Raw genomic sequence first — 15,790 nt, 5'->3', positions numbered from 1 at the left:
CCTGAGCAATTTAAAGTCTGCCAAAAAGACCTTAAGCGGCTAAGAAACACCAAGAACAGATAACTTGCATGATAAAAATCCTCTGTCTGCACTTTTTAATTTTTTATAAGGACTCTCCCTATTACAAGTGGAACTCCTGTAGCTTTCCTTCACCTGAAATGAATGGCTTCTTAACCCTACCCAAATTATAGCCAAGTCTCTTCTGAGAGCTTGAAGTATGGTTTAGTTAGCAATACTCTCAAACCTTCTGAATAAAAAAAATTTAAAAAATGCCCTGCTATCAAATAAAATGCACAAAAACAATTAGCACTTGGAGGGCTTTACCTTTTTATCTTACCTATTTTTACCACTGGACCACCTCAGTGAAATCAGAAAAAGTCAGGTACTGAAAGGAAAAGTAACCCTCTCTTTTTCAAGACTTGTTTGTGGTTACTAATAATAATCTATCAACCAATGTGCAAGTAACTGAGCAGAGTCAGGTGAAATTAGACAGATTCGCCCAGCGCTTAGGACGCCAGCAGAGCACGTGGGAGGCACACTCTCGTCTGCTTTTAGGTTTTGCCTCCACCTCCCGTGACTCACTTAGGAAACCTCAGGGCCTCTGGTGTTGAGTCCCCCTCACCTGCATGATGTGTGTGGCTGGAGGGATGTAAAAGAGACTGTAGTTACAAAGAATTCTATGTCACCAATAAACAATTACAAAACAAAGAAACTCACAATATTTAATATTCAATGAGCCAAATTTTCTCAATGTTCAAGTACCTGATGGTTTCAACAATTGAGCTATTGAAGGAATGCTTTCAGGAAGTGAGTCTAAACGAAGAAATTCAGGACTGAGCTCTTTTTCAAACTTGGCAGCTTGCTTCTGAAATCGATATTTTGTGTGTCCATAGCCATTGGTTTGGTCATTTCCTGTTGTTGATAGTGAGGAATAGAATTTCCAAAATGATGCATGGTTCTTTTAGGACTTCTTGCTCTCTTGTAATTTTAAAGTAAATTTATGTCTTTTACTTTCTGGTTGGCAATCTGTTGGTTGAAAAATAGCCCTTGCTATGGTTTGTGAATGTGCTGACACAACCAAATATTCCTTTGGGTGAAAAGAATATCCCAGAAAGTTGAGGAAAGTTTGCACTATGGGACTTACTGGAATGGTTGGAGAAATCAGGTTGCAAAATCTTTTTTTCTCTCTCTTTTGCACGTTTCAGAAGGGCCGTACCTTACTGAACAACAATGTCGAGGATGCCATGTCCCCACCTTAATTCTTCAATATAATTGCTCATACTTTAGAATTCCCATGGTGAGAAATGAGTGAATCTGTACTTCCTAGATTAAGATCATAAAGTGTTCATGTTGCAAGGCTGTTAGGGACCATCTAAGCCAGGAATTTTCACACTTTTTGGCCACAATGCCCTCCTATTTTTTCCAGATCTTACATAAACATCTGAATAAATATTCATTGCATGAAACTTGAAGGGGAAATCCAATATGTAAACCAGTTCACACAAATAATAAATGATGGGAGGAGGCATTTACTGGGCCTCTGCCCTCTGCCACCTCCCCACACATTCAACCCCTTGCCCCAGTCAAGACAGGGCCCCAGAAACCCTAGAGCTCTCAAGAGCTTACTGTAGTAGGAAATGCGGCTGAGCTAACTGGACGTCTCCGTTTGTAAGGACTGTTTTCCTTCCCCGAGTCCTCAGACAAGGTCCATTTTGTGAAGGAGCCATTCAACCAATTAAGGGTTGAGAGATGGATGAGAGAACATAACGGCGCATCTTGAGAGCCACAGAGAGTGTGATAATTGCCTTTTCAGAGAAAAACAGAGACCGGAGTAAGGGGGCGGGTTGATTCCTGTTTAAGTACTTACGAGAGAAGTAGGACCAGAGGGGGAAAGGACAGAGAGCAGCTCAGAGTCAGCCCAGCTTTTCCACCAATGGGACAGGCTGCCTGGGAAGCAGTGACATTCTTACCATGCGGGCTCAAGCAGAACACAGGAGCACACACAGGACAGTGTCACTGAGTGGACAAAGGACCAGGTGTGACGCCCAAGTCCTTCCCAACTCCAGACTGCAAGCAGAGACCAACTGACCTCAATTTGATGATTTGATGATGTCTTTGAGTTTTTGGTTTTTGTTGCTGTTTGTTGTTGGAGCCTAAAGTTTCCCTTAATTGAGGAACATACATTTTGTGTTTCACTTCCAACTAGTCTCACAGGAAAGCAGCAGAAGCCCTGGCTGGTGTGGTTCAGTGGTTGGAGCGCTGGCCCGTGACCTGAAGGGCCCCAGGTCCAGTCCCAGCTAAGGGCACGTACTAGGTTGCAGGCTCCATCCCTGGCTCCGTCAGGGTCCGTGTGGGAGGCAACCAGTTGGTGTGTGTCTCACACTGATGTTTCTCTCTCTCCCTCTCTCTCTCCCTTCCACTCTCTCTGAAAAGCAATGGAAAAAATATCCTTGGGTAAAGATTCAAAGGAAAGAGAGAGAGAGGAAGGGAAACACTATGCAGTGCCATCTTTATTAACACGCCCCCCAGAAAGGAGCTCCGTGAGCGTGGTCTGTCGATGTCTCTTTAATTCCTCTCTTCACCTCTCTCCCCCTTCACAATGAGAGCCATCAGCATGCTAAACCACATGTCATCCCTGAGCCAAACCTGTCCTCAGGCGGAAAAATTATAAGGGGTTTGTTTTCATCACTCAGAAATCTCCGCTCCACATCGGACAGGTTTTAGTCAATGGATTCTTTTCTCGTTACTCCCCGCACCTTGTACGCCCTCAGCAGCTAGGGAGCTTATTCCTTTGTGCCTGTCTTTACTTTAAAAAACACACCAGAAACCCAGCATAAAACATAAGACCAGCAATGTTCCGCCTGTTCACTATGTTCCCTTCAAAGAATCAGGTTTCTGTCCCTTTGCCTGGGCACTGATAAATGACTGCAATGCCTTCCACAGAAATAGCCACTTGTGTCACCAAGAACTCACTTCTAACTTCTCCTCTGGGTTGCCAATGGCCACTTGTTTCCATGCTGTTTGGAAAATGCCCTCCTGGGGGCATCTCCTCTAGGGCACAGTATGCTTTGGCTACTGACAAATAGACACAGACCATCTACCTGCATTTACCTGCAGGGAATGATTGTAATGAGCTCTGGGCTCAAAGTTGGGAAAAAAATGGTATAAGTCCCATATGTAGCATTTACCAAATGGGTGAATTGGAAAAAAATTGCTCAAGATTTTTGAATTTCGGTTTCCTGATCAGTAAAATAAGATACTATTTCTAGTCTATTTCTAAGGGTAGTTGGTTCAAAAGAAACGAGGCTAGTACAATAAATTTTCTAAACAGAAAAACCTCCTGAAATGCAAGATATTAATTTTTACGTTTACCTGAGTCTTGAGGGTCCTTCGAAATTTTCTAGTACAGAGCCCTGATGTTTGGGGGTAACTCTCACACAGTAGTTTTATATTTATAAAGCACAGCTTTGCACTTAAATTATAAACGAAGAATGCAGACTTGAAATACAGCTGCTAAAATTATCATTTCGTTCTTCTATTTAGAGCACTCTTAAATATTTCATGAGTTTTGTAATATTAAAAACTGCTAAATACTTCACTTAGTTCTAATTAACACAAAAGGTTCAAAGGGGCTGCAACAGTAATCACTGTGATTAGTAGTGTTCTCGATGGTAATGAACTAGACACACCCTCCAAGTCCAAGTACAGGGCCTCAGAATTGTTCAGGACACAGAGAAGGCAATTTCAAGTAACTAGTGGTGCCCTGTGCCTGTTGAACTTCCGGTCTCTGGAATCAGACTGTGCCAACAACACCCATCCCAGCTCTGCTGATTACCCCCAGTAACCTTGGAGCAAGCTCCTTACTGTTTCCAAGTCTCAGTTTCCTCATCTATAAAATGGGTGGAAGAACATCCCCTAGCCCACGTGGTTTCTGTGACATTCAAAGGCAATAACACTTGTCAAAGGCCAAGCAATGGCTAGAGCTCCGGGAATGTCTGCTATTACTTTACACAACTTTTATTGACACCTGAATACTCACTCTTACAAGTTAAAAATGGAAACAAGTCCTTTCTCATTGGTGCCCAAAAACATCCACATATTTTCTCGCACAGGAGGTCTTAGTTGGTATTATTTGCATCCTCATTTTAACGCTAGTGTGGATGCCCTAAAGAAAGTCACCGGAGACTCGTAAAACCTCCCTGATTCGTCCCTAACCTGAAACAGATGCTTGTGAAAGCCTGCAGGGCTGTCGGGCACTCTTATATTAGCTTTCCTCTCTCTCCAGTTACCTTTTTCTTGCCAGGGAGGTCACTTTAGTTGAGATCATTCAAACTAACTGTTATATAGACAGTCGTTCATGGCTCTTTTCAATGGTTCTTCCCGGAAGACAACTGGAAGTACAAACGAGGCTCAAATCTTTACTTTGACAACGCTGACATGTTAGGGGGAAATGCCAAGTGAACATCAAAGCCTATTAAACCTTCCCCCCCTCCCCCCCCCCATTTCTCAATCCAAGCAGCAGCTGACACCTGCTTTGTCACCGTAAGCTCCTCATCAGTTAGCCAAACACTGGGCAGGGGAGCATCCCGATTAATGCTTCCAGGTTTAACAAGCGCTGTTCACACTGCTGTTAAGGTATTTTCATGTTATCATGGGCTTGGCCCTGCTCCTTCATCCGAAAGCTAAATTTATTCTAGTGACAAGCTCTAATTTTCTGACATTTCTGAGCTTTGTGTCCAATGCTGGAAGACTCCCTGCGCCCGCAGAACCTATGTCTAAATGTATTAACCCCATGCTGTTACTGAGCGTCAGCCTTTCGTCATCTCGTTGAGACCATTCTGCTGAGATGTTGCCATCTCCACTCTGGAAATGATCTCTCTGCATTTTTTCTCCCTTTAATACAAAAAGAATAATCTTTAAGATCCCATCTGGCTCTAAGGACATGTCATCCTGAATACATCTTTCTATCCCAACTGGATATTCGGGTATAAATTGTCCGAGGAAGGGGTGAAAGGACAGAAATGATACTGAATCCAGGGCCCAGAAAGAGGAGAGGCACCGCAGTGTCTGTGAACCATCCGAAACAGGACTCAGCGAAAGGAGGCTAGAGAGATGGGTGTGCGTCATTTGCTTTTCATTACAGATCAGTAACAAGGACTGTGACATCGTTAGGAGTTACTTGAGTTTACAGTTTATAGCTTCCTCAGTATGTGCTCAGGACGACTGTTGGAGTGCCGGTCACTACCCCAGTGACTATTGCTAATGCCCTTGAAAAGGAAAAGAACCTTGTTGGTTGATGGTATGTGATGAGCAAGGACCTGGGACAGCAAAAAAGAGGAGGCAATAGCCACCCTGAGAATTCCAGAGACAGAAGATCCCAGACTACGGCAGGGCCATAGGGAGAGAAGTCAGCCTGGTTTGCTCCTTTTAAGAACCTGCTTCCAAAGTCTACAGGTAAACAGAACAGCCCAGTGACTCTAGGCATTTTGCAAGACAATGCTCCACTGGCCTCCATTCACCTCCTATCCCAGCCCCACCTCAGTGACCCCACCCCCAGCCCCTCTCAGCCTTCCTCGGCCACGCCCTCCAGCCTGATTCATTACACACCTTTTCTAACCTAACTCATCTTCCTCTTCTGATCATGAGAGACATGCCTCCCTACCTGCTGAATCCCTGGACACCATAAAGGAGAACTGAGGAACATCAGGCCCCAGGTACAGCTGTGACCCAGGGCTTCCTAGAAGATGGCCACTGATTTGCCTGTTTCCACGGGAAAAACACATTCAGATGCAAAACTAGCAACATAGTAGGAGGCAGGGCAGTGGAAAGGGGCCACTTCACGAAGGTCCCCAGGGAGGTGGGGTGGCAACTGCACGGAATGTAGGAAGTTCAGTTTGGCAGACAGGCTGGGCCCAAGTAACTCCTCGGGGCTCTGCATGCTCTGCAAAGCAACGCGGACCTCATGATTTCTATCCCATGTTCTCACAGGATGCCTTTCCAGCTTTATTAATTGGCTCTTCAATACACGGGCAGCTCCCTGGGATACAGCTTTGCTTCAGACCATCACACGTGAAGAATAATCAGAACATGTGACTAATTACCATTTACAGTTGAGAAAGACAAGCTAATGGCTCTCATGGAGAAAGACGGGTCCTATGTGTCTAAGTGGTTACCAGATGCTTCTAAAGTTGCATTAATATGTCCAAAAAGCATTAGGGAGAGGTGCAGGGTTGATGAATAGCTAATAACAAGAAGCCTAAAGAACAGAGTCTCCCACTGAGCACCGATGAGGGAGGTATAACTGAATGAACCTGCGCCGTCCATGCAAACCATGCAAACTGTCCTCCCGCCTTCTTTTTAACTGTAAGCAATAAAAACACAAACTTTAATTGTAAAAAAGATGCTTTGCTTAAAACGCTACCAACCTGCCTCCTCTCCCTCCTGTAACGGGTCTGTGTTTGGTGTGTTTCTGCCTGCTTCCTCAGACTCAAATCAGCCCCAAGGAAGGATGGCAGGTGTACAGCTCAGCACAGGACCCTGACGGGCGGTGCATCTGCACGGTGGTGGCTCCGGAGCAGAACCTGTGTTCCCGGGATGCCAAGAGCAGGCAGCTTCGTCAGCTGCTAGAGAAGGTGGGTGCCCTGGTTTCCTGCATAGCTGCACTGAAATCTACCGTTCCTTGAGAAGGAAATGGGGGAGGCAGGGAATGGGGACCAAGGTCCTCCTGATTTCTGCCCCTTCTCAAATAAACACTCCCCCTTCCTGGAAAGGAGCACCCTGCGCTTCCTGCTCCATTGCTTACAAGACTTTATTTTTTCCAAACTTGTCTTCTTAAGACTGGCTCTCTATCATATATCTTAATATCCAGTGGGTGTCTCCTTAAAAATAAAAAGTAGAAAGTCGCATTCCACTGCCAGAAATTGAGCATCGCAGCAGGTTCTCTGAGCTCACCATGCTTTTGGATCCCATTACCAACCTCGTGAGGACGTGGAAGTAACCGCATGCGCTATGTGAGCTCTCCGGACGGATAATGAACAATTCCCAGCATTTGTCATCATCTCTAAGTCAGGCCTCAGAACATTAAGCCCTTCGATTTCACTCAATAGCATTCTCTCCGTGTAATTTACTTAAGCCGGATCCCTAACAATCAAATGCTGAATGCCCTTGATTTCTTCCCTTCTGCAGATAAAAGTCAGCCCGTGAAAGGTTATTTACGTTTAGTATGGGGAGGAAAAAAACAAACAGAAAAACAGCAACTGGCTCTTTCGATCACTTTCAGTCAGACTTCTCCTGTGCTGGGCTCTGAGCACAGTAGGGCAGCTGGCATGGCCAGGCTGACGGAAGGATGACAGCAGGGCAGGGCTTTAAAGCCCGTCAGGGATGATAGTCAGGTAGCAGGAGCTTGTAGAAGAAGTCACACTCAACAGTGCCCACTGTGTCATGTCCTTCCTGTGACCATCCACACAATTAGGGATCAAATGAAAACTTCACAGAAAATTCAGAGAAGCGGGAGAAATGACAGCATGGCCTCTATGAGTACACACATTCCTAGTTCATTCAGTTCCAAGCCTGGCTACACTCTTCCACCGCCTATGTGAAAATCAGTTCCTCTGTGTACACTGTTTGGAAGTCTACTGATACCCTACAGATTAAGAAGGCTTTTTTTTTTTTTTCATGTTTTAAACAAAGATTAGCCTGTTTTTCCTCCCTGTCTCAGAGCTATCGTCACATATGGGTTCTCTCTCTATAATAAGATCCCATGGTCCCTGCTCCTTCGATATCTGTCCTCCAGACAAGAGCAAATGCCCTTTCATTCAAACTAACAATGCGAGTTAATATGCTTCTCACCTGTCAAGAATCAAGACACATGAACTGTGCTTAGTCTTGGGTATTGTCTTCCACCTTGATTTTCTTTATTTCTATGAAAAAAAAATGTCCAATATACAGTTTGATGCTGCTTGGTTACTAGGGAAATTAATTATATTGATAAAAGATTTACTCTTCCAATCCAGTTTTGCTCTTCTATGAAAATGTCTTACTGATTTTCTGCTCCAATCTTCTTTTCTATGCACTTTTATTCCTCCATAAGTGTGGTAAGAAACGTTTCCTCAGGCACCATACCCTTGCCTGTGTTACTGTTTTCCAGGATAGCACTGCATATTCACACCCCCACATAGACTCAGACAGTTCTTCAAAAATCAGTTGGAAGAATTCAAATAACGTCTGAAGGTCAGGAAGCAGATGCTATACCCCCTACAGGATCAAAGTAAGACCTATTCCAGAGCTATGATAAACCAGGAATTAACTCATGATGGGTCAGTGAGGGGAGCAGGCACCAGAGCAGGTGGTCTGGAAACGATCACTGAACTGGACTGGACAGGACCCTCTGTCCAACATGCAGCTTGTTTCATGTTTTAAAGAAATGCTGCGAAAAAATCACACCTTTAAAAATGCATCAATACCTAAATGACAACAACAAAAATGTTAACAAAATGAAGGTCACCGCAGGTGAAATTGATCCAATTTTCCATCTGGTAACTTGATGCCGACAGGAACAGGAAGCTGTGTGTGCTGTGTGGGTGGTGTGAAGGGAACGACAGGATTGACCCTTGGCACTGACCCAGAGAACAGAAATCTGACACACGCAGTCCATATTCAGACTGAGTCAGTGCCCACCTTGCTGGCTCCCCTGTGGGCCCACATGGGTCCAAGGGACCAGATGGCACACAGGAACATGCCCTCTGTGTCACCATTTAGCAAGCGTTAGTCATATAATAAGAGAACACTGTGAATAGAACAATATTAATAACAACCGTTCCCACCTATTATTTTTTATTCTGCTCCATTCATCCTCATAGTAGAGGTCCTTGGCTTTCTCAGTTCTCATAAGAGGAAACTGGTGTTTTTGAGGTTAAACCACCTACCAGTGTCGCTCACGGTAGACAGTGGAGCTGCACCACGTCCGTTTTGCATTTTCTCAATACCCTGGAAGGAGTACCCAGGATGCCTCTGGTGGTACCCACACTTCATTAAGCAATGCTCTGCCCAGCAGTCTGAATAGTGTTTATATCACTGCATACTGGAAAAACGGCCACTGATTACACAGTGTCTCAGATCTTAGTGTGCCCAGACTCAAACTGTTCACTTAACAAAGTCTGTTGGCTATGGAGCTTCTCTGTGCAGCCAAACCTGCCCCACACTGTCCGGCTCAATCATTCCTAAGGTGTAGTTTCTGGAAGAGGATGCCAGCCATGTCCTCACTGGTGGAATAACTTTAAGAAACTCTGTACATGATACTTCCCTCTTGAAGATTTCTACCACGTAGTTTAACACTAAAGGCTTTGTAAAGACCTACGGTAAAGAAATCTGTTTATCGGTATTAACTGAGGCCAACTAAACATATCAAACTGTTGGACTTTTTTTCCAAGTAGCTTACACACTAATTATGAAGGAAAGTGAAATCTAAGTTTATTTGCATTGAAGTTTGTTCCCTCAGACTTTTTATTTATACAAAGAACCAGGACAGAGAGCTCAAGAATATCATCAATGAAGAGGGACCATGGGCTCACTGAGCTACAGGGAGAGGCTGTGGGCATAGGGACAGGTATGGAAAGCTAACATTGGAGGAAGGACGTCAGAGATAAGCAGGCTAAAGGGGAAACCATGGCAGATGGCTTGTTTTCCTGCGCGTGGAATCCAGTCTCCGGTGTCATCAGGAAACAGACTCTCCATGGGTCCCCATAACCAGCGGGAAACTAGACAGTCCTGGGGACAGCCAGCAGGAAAAACAAAAGGCAGCCTGGAGCCAAGTCCTTTCCAATTAGACAGCTCTATCTCTAGCCATTGCCCAAATGTGGCTCTTGTAATTATATACGATTCTGCAAGACAGAAAGTCAGAACCACGACTCAGCAAAAATTCTCTCCGGGCATTTCCCCACAGCATGGACAAAGCTGCAAATGAGCTCGGGGGATAAGTCACGAGGCAAAATAAGAGGCAGCTGTTTTCACTTCATCCAAACTGTCTCACTTGCCCATCATTTTCTAAGTGTACAGCCTCCACCCCAGTACACGGAATTCCTGGGAGAGCACCCACCATGCCAATGATGGGCGTCTTCACAGACAATTGCCGTATTCACATGTGCGGTTTCTTTAACATAAATGTCTTTTCTTCATTCGTGCTTAACCGTAATGAAGCTGAGAAGTATTCTGAAAGCATTACATTTATCCGAGATGCAGTTATGATGCTTTGGATGTTGCCTGGGTGATTTTAGACTGCACGAAAGACGGTTTTTAAAGGAAGCTTTCTGAATGTAGGCACGACAGTAAATTAATAAATATTTGGGAGTCACGTAACGCTACAGCCTAACCATTAAAAGGAGGAGGAAACTTTCCTTCAAATATTAAAATACTAATTACACATTTACTGCCATCGGAAGCCTAAGATGATTTTACACAATAAGATATTCACCGAGCAATTATTCTGTGTCCAGTTCTACGCAAGGCCTTGGAAATAACAGATATGAATGAGACACAGCGTCTAACCTCATAAAGCTCACAGGAGGGCAGTCACTGCTCTGTTTCCACCCAACACACACATCACACAATTAGTTGTAATATAAGCCGGACTGTCATGAATATGTCCTGACAAGGTAAGGTTCATAAGGGCCAGAACTATAGATCAAGACAGCAGAAGGAGAGACAGGAAAATCTGACCTTCCCCAGCAAGAAAAGTAGGGGAACTGCAGCAGGCCATGCAGGAGAAATCCCTGCCTTTCCTAAAGTGCCAAATCCGAGGCACATTATCAAGAAGGAGCTCTTTATGGCTGGCTGGTCCCCTAAGCATTGTGACATCGCCTGATGACAAAGATTTGTCTGAACAGATCATCCCTTCCTTATTTGAAACTCACAATGTTTGCAATGAAAATAATATTTTACTCATAACGTAAAAATGCATGTTTATAAAAAAAAAATCAATGGCATAACATAAAAATGTATCAAACAAAGTAAAAGTCACCTGAAATCCCACTTTTTTTTTGGTGTCCATGATTTCATATTTTTGTTTATGAAAAAAAAAATTCTTTGCAGATGTATTTATACCTATTACATGTACCAGGACCTCTTTCTATTACAATATTCAGTACTTCTCCCCCACACCTCACCCCCAAATGGAAACCCAGTGTTAACAACCTACATGTAGTCTTCTAAACGTCCCGACCTTCCGCCATGATTTTTTGTTCATATGCTCCATTTTCATTTACCTACATGTGCCTCTGTGTGCATGAGAGAGAGAATTGGATTTAGAATTTAAAAATCAAATCATATCAATTCTTTACAGTGGCTTTTCTTACTTGCTTTTCTCACGGAAATCCCTCTGTGTTAAGCACTGATTCTCAAAATTTCATAGACAAAGGGATCACTTGGGGTTCTTGAAAAAAACACAGATTCTGATTTTCAGACAAGAATCTGTGTTTTGGACAAGCTCCAGGATGCCCAAGTTGCTGCTCCGTAGACAATACTTTGAGTACCAGAGCCACGGAGCTCTCTCTTGTCCTCTAAAACCGTGTATGCATATTGCATTCAATTCCCTTCACAGTTTTCCTATCAGAGGCCTGCATTCTGTTTTTGGAATTTTGCTGCCACAATTGGAGCAAGTTTTCCTCATTTCTACATGCTTTCTAGGTCATCTGTTTCCTCCTTCTAAAGAGCCTGGGGTTCAACGAACCTGGGATGGTGCCATTAGCTTAATGTGGGTTGATTGCCAACCTACCAAACTCCTGATACAGCTGCCACCTTCCAGGTCTCTGCAACAGTAGGCTCTGCAGTTAGGAGGGGTTTCAGCAGGTGTCCCAGGACTACCCCATGTGTCTGGGTCCAGCCGGCCTCACCTCTGGGAGTATGTCCAGTGCAGCTGGAAGTAACTGCACCACGGTGAATGTTTTCTGGTCTGTTAGGCACCTCAGACCATCCACAACCTCTAAGCATACCTAGATCTTGACAAAGTCAGAGTGGGTATTTATAGAAACAACTTATTTTAACAAAATGGGGCACTGATAATCTTACAAAGCCCTGGAATAAAAATTCTATTTTCTAAAACATATTTTTCTGACATGTTAAATTCTCATTTATATTCAGTCATTTCTAACACTGGGATGTCCGTTCCATTATTTCCTGCCTAGGTAAAATTTTCTCTTGCTGAATTCTTTGACTGTTCAATATGGAGAACTGTCCTTCTAAAAATATGTCATGTGGAAACACAATTACAGACTTGGTACTTCTAGTTCTCTATGTTGATGTCATTTGTGCTACTTCAGGAGTGATTGTACAGACCTGTAAACAGACGGTAATTTACAGCCAATGTTCTTGTTTTAACAGGTTCAGAATATGTCCCAGTCTATTGAGGTCTTAAACTTGAGGACGCAGAGAGATTTCCAATATGTTCTAAAAATGGAAACCCAAATGAAAGGGCTGAAGGCCAAGTTTCGGCAGATTGAAGATGATCGGAAGACACTAATGACCAAGCATTTTCAGGTAGGTTTGGCTCCTGCAATCTTGTTCACCCAGATGAGACACTGAGTAGGATGAGCAGCCAGCGTGGCGCTTGGCTAGAAATAACTGTGCGTTGGCCCCTATGTGCAGTGTTTAAGGCTCACAGGGATGTCCCCCTGAAACTGACCATTAGCTCGTGGGAATGCACAGGAGACTCGCTATAGAAAGAGTCTTGTCCTCCTAGAGCTAAGTGGAATTTCTGCATAGATTTATAGGCTCTTCAATATCAATGACGAGGGGAAATCTCAAGGAAAATTAGTAATTCAATGGATCGAAGTTTTTCTGATGACTTTATCCCATGCTAGTATGAAAAATATTTAGAATATAAACTATTAAAAGAGGAACTCATCCCACTATTAACAGCCATAGAAAGGGGGTTGCTTCACCATGACACAAATGAAGTCTTCTTTAGACTTGAAGTTGTTTATGGGACATTATTTAGAAACACTGAAAATGGAGAAATGGTGCTATGTGGACTTTTAACTATGTATGACAGTGTCATAGATTAAAATAAAACGTGACTGGGATAATGCCATCCAAACCTCTATTCAAAAGAAATAGTCCGCCTTGCAAAGCCACATCACGTCATTTATAAAACATGCTGTGGTTTTTTAAACATCACAGCCTCAATTTCCCCTGCCAGTTAGGAAGTGAGTGAGAGCCACTGAAGACGGGGATAAGAGGGTCTGAAGGCAGGTGCTCGGTCAAGCCTCAGAAGTGCTTTCCACACATAACTGAGGGCAGGATGCTGATCAGGGTCACACAAGGCTCTCTGCACTGCACAGTTTACCACAGCAGAGATCCTTGTGGCTGTGGAATTCTCTTTGGTGGTGCTCAGGAGCCCAGGCAGAGGGGTACAGAAAACAGTCCTGCACTGAGCCGCTTCTAAAATTTTACCCAAAAGGACAACATGGCAAGAAAGCTGAGGGTACTGACAGGAGAACGAATCATGAGGTTTAAGCTGAAGGAAGATGTCAGCCAGGCCAGGAAGTTAAGGAATTAGAACAAATTAGAGCAAAGTCAAGAAGACACCAAAATTGGAAGATGACTGGAAATAAGAGAATGACGGCCTGGAAGAGTAGAGGGTGTATAGGGAATGCATGGGGAGCCAATCAATTCACTTTAACCAGTGTTGATTGAGCAGGTGTGTGAGAGGCAGTGTTGCGCCCTCTGCTGGGGATGCAATAAATAATCTCTGTTCTGTGAAAGAGAGTTAACAAGGGGCAGGTAAAACTGAGAGTAAATAGAGGCATAAACATTACTTAACAGCACAAAGAGAAGAGGAATTTTGTTTAATTTTCTTTAGAGAAAATCGGGGGAAGAGTTAGAAGGGAATATTCAAGAAAACCATTTTGTGCCCCGGCCAGCATGGCTCAGTGGTTGAGCGTTGGCCTATGATCCAGGAGATCTAGGTTCGATTCCTGGTCAGGGCACATGCCCAGGTTGCGGGCTCGACCCCCGGGGGGGGGGGGGGGGCGTGCAGGAGGCTGCTGATCACTGATAACTCTCTCATCATTGATGTTTCTATCCCTCTCCCTCCCTTTCCCTTCCTCTTTCTAAAATCAATAAAGATATATATATATATTTTTAAACATTTTGGACTAATGCCTCCCAATGTCACCCCAATAAATTCAATTAAAATAAAAGTAAATATAAATGCATTTTAAAAACCACCAAGTAGGTTTTCTCCTCTGCATCTTGTAAGATGAAAGTTGTTCTAGTTATAAGACTATCATCTCACATGAAGAGCTCACAGTTGGGCAAGATATTTGAGTACAACCTTCACTGTAAGAGCAATGTAGCAGAAAGTGCAATTCTAGAAGGAATGAGTGAACCAGGCATGCACTATTCTGCTTTAACCTTCTAAATACCCAACACACATGCTGGTTGCACTTTCCACTGCTCTCTGACAAGTGTACAGAATTTCCAAATTGACTCTCTCAGTAGCCAAATTATAAATTTTTTTAAAAGACCCAAAAATATAAACACCTTTTTTGTTGTTGTTTAGTTCGGGGAAAAAAACTGTCACCAAAATTGTGACATTGCGTTGTTCTCTTTTCAACATTCCCATAGCAGAATGGAAAGCTCTTCAGTGTAATGGTTGCTATATATAATATGCAGCAAATGTTACCAACAGAACTACCTCTCCTTCTTAAGATCCTGATGAAGCAATTGTGCCTTCCTTTAGGGACGTCACAAGGTGTTCAACCTAATAAGTTTATTTCAAATGAGCCACCAGAACGAGTGAAACTCTGCAGTTCTGCCTTTTGACTGTAATATTTATAAATCTTTCTCATTACTAAGACTCTGTCCCCTCCCACTCAACACGGACACACAGGCCAATCCAAAGAATTCTGAGCTTACAGAGCAAGTAGAAATCGCCCCATAAGAAGCATAAGCCCATAGATCAGGGCAGCAATGGGAGTTCCTGCTAGTTTAATGCATTTATAGTAATGACATCTTCTTGATGTACTTTAAGATGCAATTTTCAGCTCCTTAAATTAGCTGGTGTGCAGCATGGTTTCTAACAGCCACCAACGGGTTATTCTTCAATGACTATGACAGTGACAGCTCTTTCCACCATGGAGATCATCTGCAGTAATCTCACAACTGAATCAAACTCTGGAAATATTTTCACTGGCGACCACAACCACCAAGTTAAAGGTCAAGAAGAGGAGGTGACATGTCTAGAACATGAAAGTGAAGCTGTAGGTGTACCTGTGTCCCAGGTGTGGCTCCATCCCAGGATGCTAGGTGGGAGGCCACTGTCCTGACAACATGCACTTCTTGTTCCCTAGACAAAAATCAACACATCAGTTTCAAATAACTATGCAACTGGGCAGCTCTCTATATCACGTAACTATGAGCATCTCGGTCCCTGAAAGAGTTAGTTCACCACGTGGGCAAGCAGCCTTGCCTTACGTAAGGAGCCCTAAAGGATCTGGGCTAAGGCAAATGAAGTCGGTGGGAGGTAATAATTCAAAACAGTAAACAGCGATATCCCTTTCTCTGCGCTTAGGGAACGCTGCATGATTGATCGTAGTTGCTGAGCCCACCTTCCTGAGGATGCTCTGCTAGGATGGATATTAGAAACAGTGAGGGACACCTGGGCGTAATGGAAGGGCAGAGGGGTGGAAGGGCATAACTGGAAAATCCCATTAGGGAAAAGCTGTTCCCAGACCCCCGATTCCCGGAAAGGGCCCCTATAGCATGAAAACTCAGTAAATGAGAGATTAGACTTAAC

At 43.7% G+C, this 15,790-nt stretch overlaps 1 protein-coding gene across 2 annotated transcripts in view; it reads left to right on the top strand.

The window, feature by feature from the left end:
- The window catches only part of OLFM3 (olfactomedin 3), a 98,571-nt gene that overhangs the window by 71,333 nt on the left and 11,448 nt on the right, over positions 1 to 15,790 (top strand). For both annotated transcript variants that reach the window (XM_016204580.2, XM_016204579.2), the window contains exons 2-3: positions 6,486 to 6,632; positions 12,373 to 12,528. In XM_016204580.2, the coding sequence (XP_016060066.1) occupies positions 6,486 to 6,632; positions 12,373 to 12,528 (303 nt within the window). The remainder of the gene's footprint in view (positions 1 to 6,485; positions 6,633 to 12,372; positions 12,529 to 15,790) is intronic.

The sequence above is a fragment of the Miniopterus natalensis genome, chromosome 19 (genome assembly GCF_054644295.1).
Source record: "Miniopterus natalensis isolate mMinNat1 chromosome 19, mMinNat1.hap1, whole genome shotgun sequence".
NCBI classification, from domain to species: Eukaryota; Metazoa; Chordata; class Mammalia; order Chiroptera; family Miniopteridae; genus Miniopterus; species Miniopterus natalensis.
This window is presented reverse-complemented; position numbering and strand designations above follow the sequence as displayed.